The 12606-nt window shown below is 42.2% G+C and overlaps 1 protein-coding gene across 1 annotated transcript in view; it reads left to right on the top strand.

Moving 5' to 3' along the window:
- LOC146772515 (asialoglycoprotein receptor 2-like) overlaps positions 1-12606 on the top strand; it is a 70104-nt gene that overhangs the window by 31781 nt on the left and 25717 nt on the right. The window contains exon 2 of the mRNA XM_085637081.1: positions 1347-1468. Within this exon, the coding sequence (XP_085493207.1) occupies positions 1396-1468 (73 nt within the window). The 5' untranslated portion in view covers positions 1347-1395. The remainder of the gene's footprint in view (positions 1-1346; positions 1469-12606) is intronic.

The raw sequence follows: 12606 nt of genomic DNA, 5'->3' as shown, positions 1-12606 counted from the left end.
CTAACACCAGCTTTGCAAACAGAGGCAGAAAGCGTATTTCGACACCAGGTTACAGAAAAAGCAGAATAGACTTTGTTCGCCGTGCTGCCTGAGTGATGCCAACACAAAATGGCGGCGGAGCACAAAATGGCGGGTCGATTCGATCGCGATCAGAAATCGAAGTTCCTCAATACTCAGGTGAAACTGGCAGGGTTACCGGAATGAATATATTAGGGGTCACTGAGGTTTATGATTGGGCCACGTTTAACAGATATTTAACGAAAGCTATACGAACTTGCCCTACCGATTTCACGCTGAGCATTCATGACCATTTATTAACATCAATATCAAACTTCAGTTCCTCAATACACGTTAGGCTGCATAGGTGATTCAATTCCAACATATGGTAAAGAATATTACTCTGGAGTGAGTTATCAACCATGTGTGGTAAATTCCTGCTATTTCGACTTTTTAACTTGAAAATGAGGCGTAACATGCGGCATCTGCATTTAACACACCAAATTCAACATGTTTTACCTTTCTTACCAGCCTTTTCCCCTGATAGATCTCACCAGTTTTGACCTGCTGGACTTTTTCAGAGGAAAACTGCTAGGAATGGGATAATTATCACACAACTCGTAATAACAGAATTTAGCCCTCGTAATCAGGGCAATAGTCACTGAGTATTTCTGACCCAAAACCTAGCAAAATAATTGTGCATGCTGAAGGGTAGGATTTAAAGAAGGGCGATAACATAAAAAACATAGAGAAACAGCAATATTGCCATGTGTTGTTCTCATCTGCAGGTGGTAGCATGACTATTCTCAATGGGCAGTAATAAGATTGGGAGCAATTGCATTAATATTGCATATCTAAATGTCGTGCGTGTGTATGTACAATAAAAACACATACCAGAGGATTGACCAATCTGACTTTTTTAGGGGATTTTAATTTGTCTCATACAAAACATTATTTTTGTCTTAAATCAAGAAACATATCTTAGCTTTACAGAGGATAAAAAACACAAAACTTCCCCAAAAACATATTTTGAAAGCATTTTATGAGACAAAGCCTAAAACAGAAATGATCCATTTTGATAGCTTATTATTATCAAAACATTTCTAATGAGAATAGTTTTACATTCTGCACCTTTCTATTGAAGTGAATAAATTATTGCATTTCACATAATATTTGCAAGAGGCTCATCTTGAAAACAAAAGTCATTGTTTTGTCACTACTAAAATTTCAGACAGGGCTCGAACCTGAGGTTTTGTAGCGTAATTGTAACTCTATTTTTACCTGCTATTACATAAAGTAATTACATTTGTTGCACCAACTTGGCTTTGTGCTTTCTCTGCCACTTTCAGGTGATGAAAAGATATAGTTTCCAAAGATACTGGACTGGAATCCGCAGCCATGGAGTCCGATGTGACTTATGCTGATTTGAAATTCAACTCCGAAGTGGAGCGAACAGCTAAGCCAAAATCAGGTAAAGGGTACGATGACGGAATGCAGAAGCTTACTGGCCTGTGGGTAGGCTTCAGAGTAGGTTATTGTATGTGAAACAGAGAACAAGTATAGAAATATTACTTCATTGTGTGCAGTGCTGGTGTTTGTGAGTGTGTGATGGTGTGTGATGGTGTGTGAGTGTCAGTGTGTGTGTGTGAGGGAGAAAGAAAGAAAGAGAGAGAAAGAAAGAAAGATAGAAGATGGGTAGGTGGTTGTGTTAAATATGTGATTGTGTGTGATGATATAGAAGATTGCCTTATTTAGAGTTTGGCAGACAGGTAACACTGTCAAAAGTTGGTGACTATCCCTTTCGACATATTACAATTGTTGAACATCCACTATGTTTGTGATGGAGTATTCCTTCCGCCAAACTTGAAATAAGACCATCTCATATTACACCAAAATAAACATAAGAAAAATACTTCCCTGATGTCAACAGTGGGGGGATACCCTCAACCAATTATAAAGTAAGGTGAAATCTAAATGCTATTGGTGGGACCAACACAAGATTACAGGAAGGAACCGTTGAAGTACGAGCAAGGAATTTAAATAGAGAAGAAGGCCATCAAATCATGAGCAAGGGCAGACCTGAAGGTCACCTAAGAATATGTTGAAATATTGGTTACAATGTTGTTTGTAGGACACAGCTAAAGCTGTCTGTAGGGACAATGTAAAAAGAGGAACTTGAACCTCATGTCTAACATGAGGTCTACCCGTTCCACTGCTAGTCAAATTTGTAAATGACTCATGCTCGAGCTCTCCCCAGCATTTCTTATGAAATGTAAAGTCTGTATTCCAGTAAAGAGTATGGAGTGCAAACCGACATGCAAATATTTCTGCTCTAAATTACGTTCATAAAGCTATTTGGACATATATATTACATTTATATACATACAAATAACATAACTTATAATTGCAAATTGATTTGAAATTCACAAAGGTAAAATTGCATTCATCAAGGGATATACTTATGGGTAATATTTCCCCAGTATACTATATTATGATGCATGATTAAATATTATTTTACTCTGCATTTGGTTGGCTATATGGAGTCCTCTCAAGACACCGAGTGAGAAAATTCCTTTTCTGTGGACTGGGTGCGTGGGCTGAGGGATTCCTACAAATTTGCTTTGTGGAGAGAAAATAATTGTTTAAAAGTACAGGTGCAATAACTCAAGGGTTTTATCACACGATCAGTTGTGCACTATGTGCAATTTCGCATACAGAACTGGTGTTGAACAGACATAAATTGAAAATCATCCAAATCTTCCAGTGTGCTTCTGGAAAGCTGCAACTGTGGCAAGTAGGGTTCCATAAGTACTCTTAAATACCTCAATGAATTCTAAAAATCAGCACACAAACAGGGAGTAAACATACATCTGCAGATTCACGCATATTGTAAATATCAAACCCATATAGGGAAGGAAGGAGAGAGGGGGGAAGAAAGAGAGAAAGAGTTATTGTATAGATTATAAATTCCGTTAAAAGTGAACCTACTATTCCACGTAGGACGAGTTCTCCACCCGTACAAGGTTGTGCAGGTCGAGCAACTCCTTTGTTATTTCTCGTTTTTATCTTCTAGTAAGTAGTTGGACTTGCTTGATATGCCACCCTTTCATTCTGGCCTCATCACTACCTCCGAGTAACGTTACTGGCCCTCTTGTATATAGGTACAAAAGGAGATTTTCAAAGTGGAATGCAGGTTTTAGTTGGTTACCTGTAATAATTTCATCCACTGAATCAGCTTTATATTTGGAAACATCTAGGGGATGCGGTTAAGGGTTTCCACCCTTCAAGCCACCTCTTTCTCTATTCAGCAGTGGTGTTGAATATTATTTTCAGGCAGCTGTCATCCATCCATGGTGATGGATTAAGAGAAGAAAGCAAAAAAGGCAGAAAGACCGTCTGAATTAATCATGATAATTAGTTGGATGTGGTTTATGGCCTACCTTTTATTTCTCACTGTTCATCTCCAGACTGGGAAGAATCATATGTAAATCAGCCTTGGCCCTGCTCCATTAGTAATATTCCAGCCTAAAATACCAATCCACATCCCCTGGAAACACAACCAACCCCATGCAGGTTTTGGCCTTATTGGGGGGTCACCAGTGAGTTAAAACGTGATCCCTTTATGACTGACAACTTGTCAGGACCCTCTCACTTACTGCTGTACTTAGAAAAACAAAAAAGTAGTCGGTGGAATGTTTGACGTACTCTTAGCCACTGTTAAATACTCGGGTGGTATGTTTAGACAATGTACCACGCCAAACAGGGAGCAACCAAATCCAAGTCAGTCTTGGCCTTGCCCTAATAGGAACAGTCCAATACTAGCCACCAGGCCAGGTTGAATCTGAATGAGAACACACAGAAACCCCAATAGCGTTACCCTTGCTGGGTCCCCTGGCACAGTCAGTGAGAGGATGACGATTCTCTAATTAATATGCAGAGAAAATCATGATTTCATTAAAGACAGATGGAGGCTAACATTATGCAATGGCTTTTCTATGCTGCCCAAATATGCAGCCCTTTAAAGAATGCCAATACAACATAAAACATAAGAATGATACTAAAACACTATAAATACACAGTGCACAGCCCCATCCTCCTCGTAGGCTGCGATGACACCAAGGATTAGACATCTCGTGGCTTTCCGCTTAAGCATTGTTATCTAAAGAATCAAAAGAAAAGAACTGTATGGTAAAGATATTCTGTACAAAACTGTAAAACACAAAAGCAAGAAACATCTTCAGTCAGCAATACATTAACTCAGGAAAATAATAATATTCAACCCTTACTCCTCAGGGTGAGGAGGTGGTGATAATGTTAGCCTCTGTCTGTCTTTAATGAAATTAAGATTCTCTGTGCATATTTACTGGAGAATCGTCATTTCATTACAAGACCGGAGGGAACCACTATGCATCTTCAAAGCCATGTAAGTCTACTCTGCTAACATGCTCCACTGGCCTCAAGTAAGATTTTGAGAACTTGCTTGCATTTGACCAATCACCTGCTTGAAGTATTTCAGGTAGGGATCCCCCTGCTCAGAATACTTAACTAGCCACGGCGCCCCTAGAAGAGTGTGCCCCATACCCAGAGAAATCTACACCTGCTTCATACGTAACATGTTGAAACCATCTGGTTAAAGTAACTGTAGAAACTGGTTTATATGGTCTAACATATGAGACCTGAATTCTGAAATCTTGCTCTCATTAACCTTCATTCAATTAACCACACATAATTTCTCACATTCATGGAAAAAAAGGATAGAATGTAGACTCTGACATAGTTTTGGTTCTCTTCCAAATATCGAAGTGAACGCCTTCTGAAGAGTAGAATCTATTAGAAAGTTCGAACGCTTTAATGTCTGAAACTCTTTAAGCAGAGTAAGGTCGCAAGCTTCATGGAAATTTGCTTAAGAGAGAGCAAGGTATTATCAGGCCAGGCTGTGAAGAGTTAAAAAACTTAAGTGTACAGGATTCATAACGAGCTTATGGGGGTCTTCCTAATCTAACTCCTTTCATTACTCTCTTAATTAGGGGGTTACTACCTATTGCAAGATTATTAATCAAGGGATGACCTGATGAGATTTCAGATCTATAACAATTGATAGTGCTATAAGAGAGACCTGAATCAAAAAGATGTGCTAGCTAGTTGGCTATCTGTTGTAAAGAGCTTTCCACGGGATCCAGGACCCTTTCCATGCACCAGCTACACAATTTCCTCCAAACGTCCCTATATCTCTTCCTAGTTCATGGAGCCCAGGATTCTTCCAGTAAGCTTTTAGCCCCTCCGAAAGGTCTGAATATCTATCTGATCACCTGATATCTTCCAAACAAGAAGGTTCATTTTCCCTTCTATGACCAACGGATGTTCCTCTCCATCTGGACCTTGAAGAAGGCCCAAGTATGTTGGGATCGGGCATGGGAAATCCACTGCCAGTTCCATTGCCCCGGGAAACCAGACTTGAGATCTCCAGAAGGGAGTTAGTAGAATGATGGTGCATGACTCTAGTCTCACCTTTCACAAAACGCTCTGTATCATGGAGAACGGGGAAAAAGCATAACCCTTGTTATTTTCCCAGGACTGAAGGAAGGCGTCCTGCTGTTGCGTTGGGATCTGGTCTCCAGCCGAAGTACGATTGTACTTGGGAAGTTAGTCTGCTCGCAAAAAGGTCTATCTGAACTGGACCCCATATCTTTTGAAATAATCCAGAGGCTTCTGGATTCAATTTTCAGTCGCTGGACTCGTGGAGAAAATGAGAATTCCAGTCTGCCCTGATATTTTGAGTTCCAGGTATCAATTCTGCTCTGAGAGTGATCTTTTGTTCCCAACAAAAATACCAGATCTATTTTGCTATATCGGAAAGTGTTTTGGATTTCCCACCCCAAGACGGTTTATGTATGAGACTGCTGAGAACTTTTTGAAACTCATAAGAGGATTTAAACCCACTAACACCTCATTACTACCATGGTTTCAGTGCCATACCAGATTACCCTACAGTCAGCTGTCTCAATTCATAAAAGAACTGGCAGGGATATATGACCAGGGAAGTGAGTAGAAGATATCCCTCAGCAATTGCAGTTTCAATCTTGGAAGGCGAAGAACCAGGCATTTCCCTTCTTATAAACCACCTTGGTGTAAGTGGCAGCCATGTCAGCCCGGGCTAGGACCAGGTATGGTACGAATGGCTAGAACACCATAATAGGGTAATCATCGGACCCGGGAAAAAAAAACAAAAAAAAAAACCAAAAAGCTCTTTTACTCTGATTACCAGCCCTAGCCAGGTCCATACGTGATGTATATATGACGGAGGCCTGCCATTCGCCGAAGGAAGGAGGGGACGCGTCCTTCCATTTCTTGCAGATCTCCCTTCTTGCCAACAAAATCGTATAGAACACTAAGTTTTTGGCTGCACCTTGAGCTCCTTCCAAAATCCCGAAGATCACAAGCGGTAAGTCAATGTTTACTTTAACACCCAATGAAGTGGTTAGAATGTTACTAATAGCTGCTCAGTATGACACTAAACTGGGGCAGTCAAAAAACATATGGGTGTCTGGTGCAGCCAGAAACCCACATCTGGAACAAGCAATTGAGTTACCCTCGGAAAATTTAGATAGTCTAAGAGGAGAATAATATGCCCTATGCAGTGTAAACAAGTGGTTCCTCCGTAGCCAAGAAGGCTTAACTATGCTACACAAAAGGCCGAATGAGTCTGTCCAAAGATTTTGTAAGTTTGGGCCAGAGATTGAAGGGCTCCAAAGTGAATCAGGCATATCGAAAACTCCATCCGTTTCCTCCAACAAGAGTTTATACCACTGTGAGGTCTCCTTTTTTCCCAAGGGGTTGTTCATCAGGTTATTTATGAGCAGGCTATATCCTCCAAGTGGAAACTTGTTTCTTTCTAAAGCTTGAGATTTGTAGGCCTGAGTCCAACTATGTATTTGAAGGTATTTGAGCCTTGATAGATTAGGGCCGATCTTAGCCTGAAGATGTTCCCATGAGAGCAGCTCCCCTTAAAAAAAAAGATCTCCCCAGACCTCTAAGCCTGCGTCTCTTATAGGAGCCGCTAGAATGTCTTCAAGCCAAACGGGGTTTTCAGGAAGGCCCCATAGCGGCGTCTTATCACAAAAATAGCTTAATTTTATAGATCTTGTGACTTCGGCCCATAATTTTGCCAAACCTTGTAATACCTTCAGTTTTATCTTTTTGAAGTACTTGGGGTTGCCGAATTTGAAGAGAAAGGCTGACTGACTAGCATCTTCCCCTTCTAACATGGCTGAGAACATTAGACCCACCCCGTAGTCTGTAGGTATTTTTAACAACATACGGGCATGAGTTAACTGGAAGGCCCAAGCATATAATATCAAGTCCGGGGCTGCCAAGCCCCCTTTGTCCCTTCGCCTTCTAAGCTTTTTCCAAGAAATCCTTGCCTGTTTGTTGTTCCAAATAAAAGATGTTATGTCTGACTGCAATTTAACTAAACAAGAATAATCAGAGTGCAAGGGAATGGTACAAAACAAAAACGAAATTTTAGGAAAGATCGACATCTTGATTAGGTTGACCCTCCCAATTAAAGATAGTGGGGTATGAGACCATGAGTGCAATAACCTACGGCATTCTTTAGCTACTGATGATAAATTAATTTGAGCTATTTTTTCTATGTCCTTTCCTATCTGTAGACCCAAATACCTCATCGAGGAGCCCGCTTGTAAGTCTATAGCTTGCCCTTCATGATTCCAAACAAGCATCTCGGTTTTAGTATCATTAATTTCGTAACCGGAAACTTGACCAATTGAACGAGCTATCCTTAAAATTATAGGGAGTGCAGAGCCAACATCTGAAGTAAGAATAAGCACGTCGTCAGCATATAGGGCTACTTTCCTTACCCACCCTTTATACGAGAAAGGCTTAATAGAGGTGTCCTCCCTCAGTTGTTGCGCAAAGGGTTCAATATAAAAATCAAACAAAAGGGGGGAAAGTGGGCAGCCTTGCCGTGTCCCCCTAGTGATAGTAACTGGATCAGACAAATCTCCATTGACCAAGAGGCGTGCTACAGGATTATGATATAACAAGCCAATTGCCCTACGTAACCCAGCCCCCACGCCAAACTTAGCCAAAGCCCCCGACAGGTATACCCAGTTAACTCTGTCGAAGGCCTTGGTCGCGTCTAACGTGAGGGCGGCCAAAGGAAGGGTCCGAGCCGATGCTATATCTATGGCTCCTATTAAATCATAGGTTAGCTCGAATAATTGTCGACCCCTTAATGAAGCCCTTTTGGTCTGGATGGAGAACCAGAGGCGCAATCACAGCCAACCTTGATGCCAAGATTGTGGTAAAGATCTTGTAATCCACATTCAGGATTGAAATTGGCCTATAAGAACCACAAGCCGTCTTTGGTTTCCCTGGCTTCAGAATAAGGGTGATTGAGGCATTATCCCAGGAATCTGGCGGAAGCTGACCTTCCAGTAGGATTTGATTAAAAAGAACGGTGAGGAATGGAACTAATTCTATTTCAAGGGCTCTATAAATTTCTGCCGGCAGACCATCAGGTCCAGCCGCCTTCCCCTTCTTACTTCTTTTAATGGCAGATCTTACCTCATCCTCAGTGATAGTTTTATCTAAAGATTGAGATTGCTCAGCAGATAGTGAAGGTAAATTGATGTCCCTTAACCAACCCTCAACAGAATCTGGCGAGATCTGCTTATCCTCCTTATAGATTACCTGAAAGTAATCTCTGAAGGCAGCCCTGATGCCCTCATCTGAAGAGAAGATGTTGTTATCTACCATTATTGCAGCAATGTTATTCCGCACCAGATCAGTTTTAGTTTTCCAGGCCAGTAATTTCCCGGCACCTTCAGTGTATTCAAAATGGGCCAAATTACTGGCTTCCCATCTTTGTTGAAGTCGAAGATTTAATATCGAACTCAAACTACCCTTCAAAGTCACTAATTGATTATGGAGAGTGGGCAGATCTAAACCGGAATCCATACAGTTGGAGTCTATATCTTGTTGTATTTGAGATATCTGATCTTCAATGGAGGTGACTTCCTCTCTATGTAACTTCCTACGGTATGAAACTTTCCCAATGATAACCCCTCTCAAAAAAGCTTTAAACGAATCCCAGATTATTCTAATCGTTGGAATTCAAAAAATTATGGGTTTCTGATTTAAGAAAAGTAATATCCTCTAATGATGAGAGAAAAGACCGGTCAAAAGACCATGTGATGGAACTCTTTTTAATCAAACTGGCAAGTTCCATTACTACCGCTGCATGGTCCGACAGATGTGATGGGAGGTAGCTAATACTCTTTACGGAATCCACCAGCCTCAGACTTATTAAGATGAAATCTATTCTGGACTGGTGGTGATATTTATAATTCCTGAAAGAGACCCCTTGTTGTTGCCCCGACCTCGCTCTCCAGATATCAACATACCCATATTGCTTCATGGCACTTTGGAGCACGGCCCTCGTCTTAGAAAAAACAGAGGATCGATTATTGGGTGATTTGTCCAACAAAGGATCCAGTACGATATTAAAATCGCCTGCCAGGATAATGGGTTCAGGAAAGGTAATCAAGTGTGAAAATATAGATTCCAGAATGGAGGGATCGTCCTGATTCGGACCATAATATCCTAAGATTGTACTTTGTTTACCAGACATAACAACTGACAATATGGCCCATCTGCCACCTGGGTCAACTGCCTGTGATATCAGCCTAGCTTTAGCTCCTTTTTTAAATACAACTGAGACCCCTCTTGTATTAGTTGTTTGGGTAGTTAAAACTGCAAAGTCTATCCAGTTGTTTTTCTTAATAAGGGTAAGCATTTCAGTGTGAGTTAGGTGTGTCTCCTGGAGCACCAAGACCTGCGCATCCAAGTCCCGCAAATATTGCATGATTCTATTAGCTCTGGGCTTGGTGCAGAGGCCATTAACATTTCAGGAGATATATTTTACACTACCCATACTTAAAAAGAAAAAAGTAAAAAAAGCCAAGATTACCGTTTGTTGCATTGATTCCTGAGTCAATATATACCTACTTCCATCTTTAATAGAGCTGCTTCGAGCAATGAGGACCATTTTATATTTATGCAAACCCCCAACCCCCCTCCTACCCCCGTGCAACATCTCCCGCCCACCCCACCCCCCTTGGAAAACCCTTGTGTTATCTAACCGGAAAATGATCCGGTAGAAGCAACCCTTTGACAGGCTCCCGTCAAAAAAAACTCCCTCCCATCCAGCGATGGAAAATAGAAAATGAAAAATATACAAAGATGAAGAAAAACCCCCACCCAACAAGCAGTAGGAAAGAAGGTAACCAAAATTACTTTGGCCGATTAGCTGCATAGAGATAGAAAAAAACATTTTAGTCTGTATAGATAAGAAGATATGGCATAACGTAAGGAGCTTAGACCTATATAGACCTATACATTAAAGGTGAACGCTGTCTATAAGGCTTATCAAGAGAGAGACACCAAGGCTATGTCAAAGCATATATAAACTATTTATGCTCCTTGCCTAACATCATCAAAAGCTCATCGGCTTCCTGAACTGACCTGATGTTATACATCCGATTATTATGCATAACCTTGATGGCTGCCGGAAACATGAGCTGAGCTGTTGCTCCTACTTTCCTAAAGGCATCCAATCTCCTCCCAAACTCCCATTGCTTCTCCAATGTAATTCTAGAGAGGTCAGACCTAACTAAGAAAGTAAACCCACTCCCTACGAGAGATTTTTGCTTTAATGCCAAATTTAAGATCTGCTCCTTCAACACATACGTACGAAAGTTGACCAGAATCTTACGGGACTTCGATCTCTGGGGATTCCGCCGAAAGGGATCTCTGTGAACTCGTTGTATGTCCATGGCTAACTCCTCAACTGAGTGCTCTAAGCCCAGGGACTCCTTTAACAGAACAGAAATGAAATGTTTTATATCTGAGCCCTCAGTTCCTTCCGGAATATTGAGAATCCGTATATTCCCCCGCCTGGCATTATTTTCTAACGACTCCAATCTCTCGTTTAGACTTTGCTCCTCTCTAGTAAGCTTTTTTATATCATCCTTAACTTGCTCCAAGTTGGTAGAGAGAGCTGCAGAGGTCTCTTCCAAATATCCTGTTCTGACTTTCAACCCCTCAATCTTATTGTCCAGAGCTTCACAGTGTTTCCTTATCTCTAACTGATTTGCAGAAGACTCAGAAAACCCCTTCCTGATCTCCATCGTGAGCGCAGAGAACATCCCCAGCAAAGAGGCAGCAGAAATGGGAGGTTCAGCCTCAAAGTTGGCAGTAATAGCACCAGCAGAAGCATTCTCAGAAGCATTCTGATGCAGAGCCTTGATGTTCTCTTCATCCGCACACTCTCCACCAACTGCCCCTTCCATCACCGATGTCGCTGCCACCTGTACGTCGGAATTTGATCTTGCCGACCTTGTCAGGTTTAGAGGGGGACTCAGAGGAGGAGACTGTTCGATGATAGACAAACCCCCTGATGCCTGAACCCCCAACACCACCTCTTGACCTGCCCCGGCTTCTTCTAGGTCTTTCACTTGTGGGGTAAACTGTAGTGGTGTACCCGTTCCCTCTTCTGTGGCTTCGTCCCTACCTGATGTGCGGGAGGATAATGATGACCCATTTTCAGATGGAGAGGGGAGAGTGTCTGGGACAATCAAGACCCCTGCCATATAGTGATCTTCTACAAGATTGAGAATCTGGGGGACCGCTTCAAAATAAGATCTAAGTGATGGAGTGATCTTGGATCCTAGAGATAGTGCTACCTTAGGACCCTTTACTTTGGATTTAGATTTAGATTTTTGTTTGCTTCCTCTAGCCTTAACTTCTGTATTTAGATAAGAAGAAGTTTTCCCTCTAACCAATATCTGAGAGTACTGGACAGTACCTGCCCCCCCAAGAGCTTGTGAAACTACCTCACTTGACTCTTGAATAACCTGCCCCCCATCAGCGGTAAATGACAAGTCAACAAACTCCCCACAAGTAACCTCGGACCCCGGCGGCAGTCCAGCCAGCGTATCAGCACTCTTAGAACTCTCACCACAGAGAAAAAATCCTTTCGTCGACCTTCCTCCCTCGGCTTCTCCCCGAGGAGGCGATAGTGATAGTGACAGCACGGATTTCTGCAACCCACCTGAAGCGTCCTTAGTAGCTACCACTCTGGATTTAGCCCCATTGGCAGTACCACGACGTGACTGCACCAGGCTCCGCACCTTTCTCCCCCGCCTTAGCTCCAGCGCGGCTGATCAAAGACGTAGCCTCGGCTTCCCCGGGGGCTCTTGCGGTGAAGAAAACGGAATTTGGCCCAATACTAGCTCCTAAGCAATTTATTTGTAGGGATTGTTCCTTCAATGACCATCTCCCCCCAGTTTCTAGTTTGTTTAGGCGGGCTCCCCAGCCAGGGTTGCTCATGTCTGATTCTAGGGTAAAATCTGGAACGTTCCTGAAAATGGTTTTCCCATTCCAAACGCGGGGGTTCTTTAGCCACCACAGTAGATCCTCTTGGGCGTCCTCTGATAGGGGTATTAAGTCCTCATACCATAAACCCTTTCTCAAGCCCAGGGCATTCAGTCTCTGCAGGTCCCTGTAGTGGAGGGGGCCGGGCAAGTT

This window comes from Triturus cristatus, chromosome 12 (assembly GCF_964204655.1).
Source record: "Triturus cristatus chromosome 12, aTriCri1.1, whole genome shotgun sequence".
Taxonomy (NCBI): Eukaryota; Metazoa; Chordata; class Amphibia; order Caudata; family Salamandridae; genus Triturus; species Triturus cristatus.
Note: the sequence above shows the minus strand (reverse complement) of the source record. Positions and strands in the feature narration are given on the sequence as shown.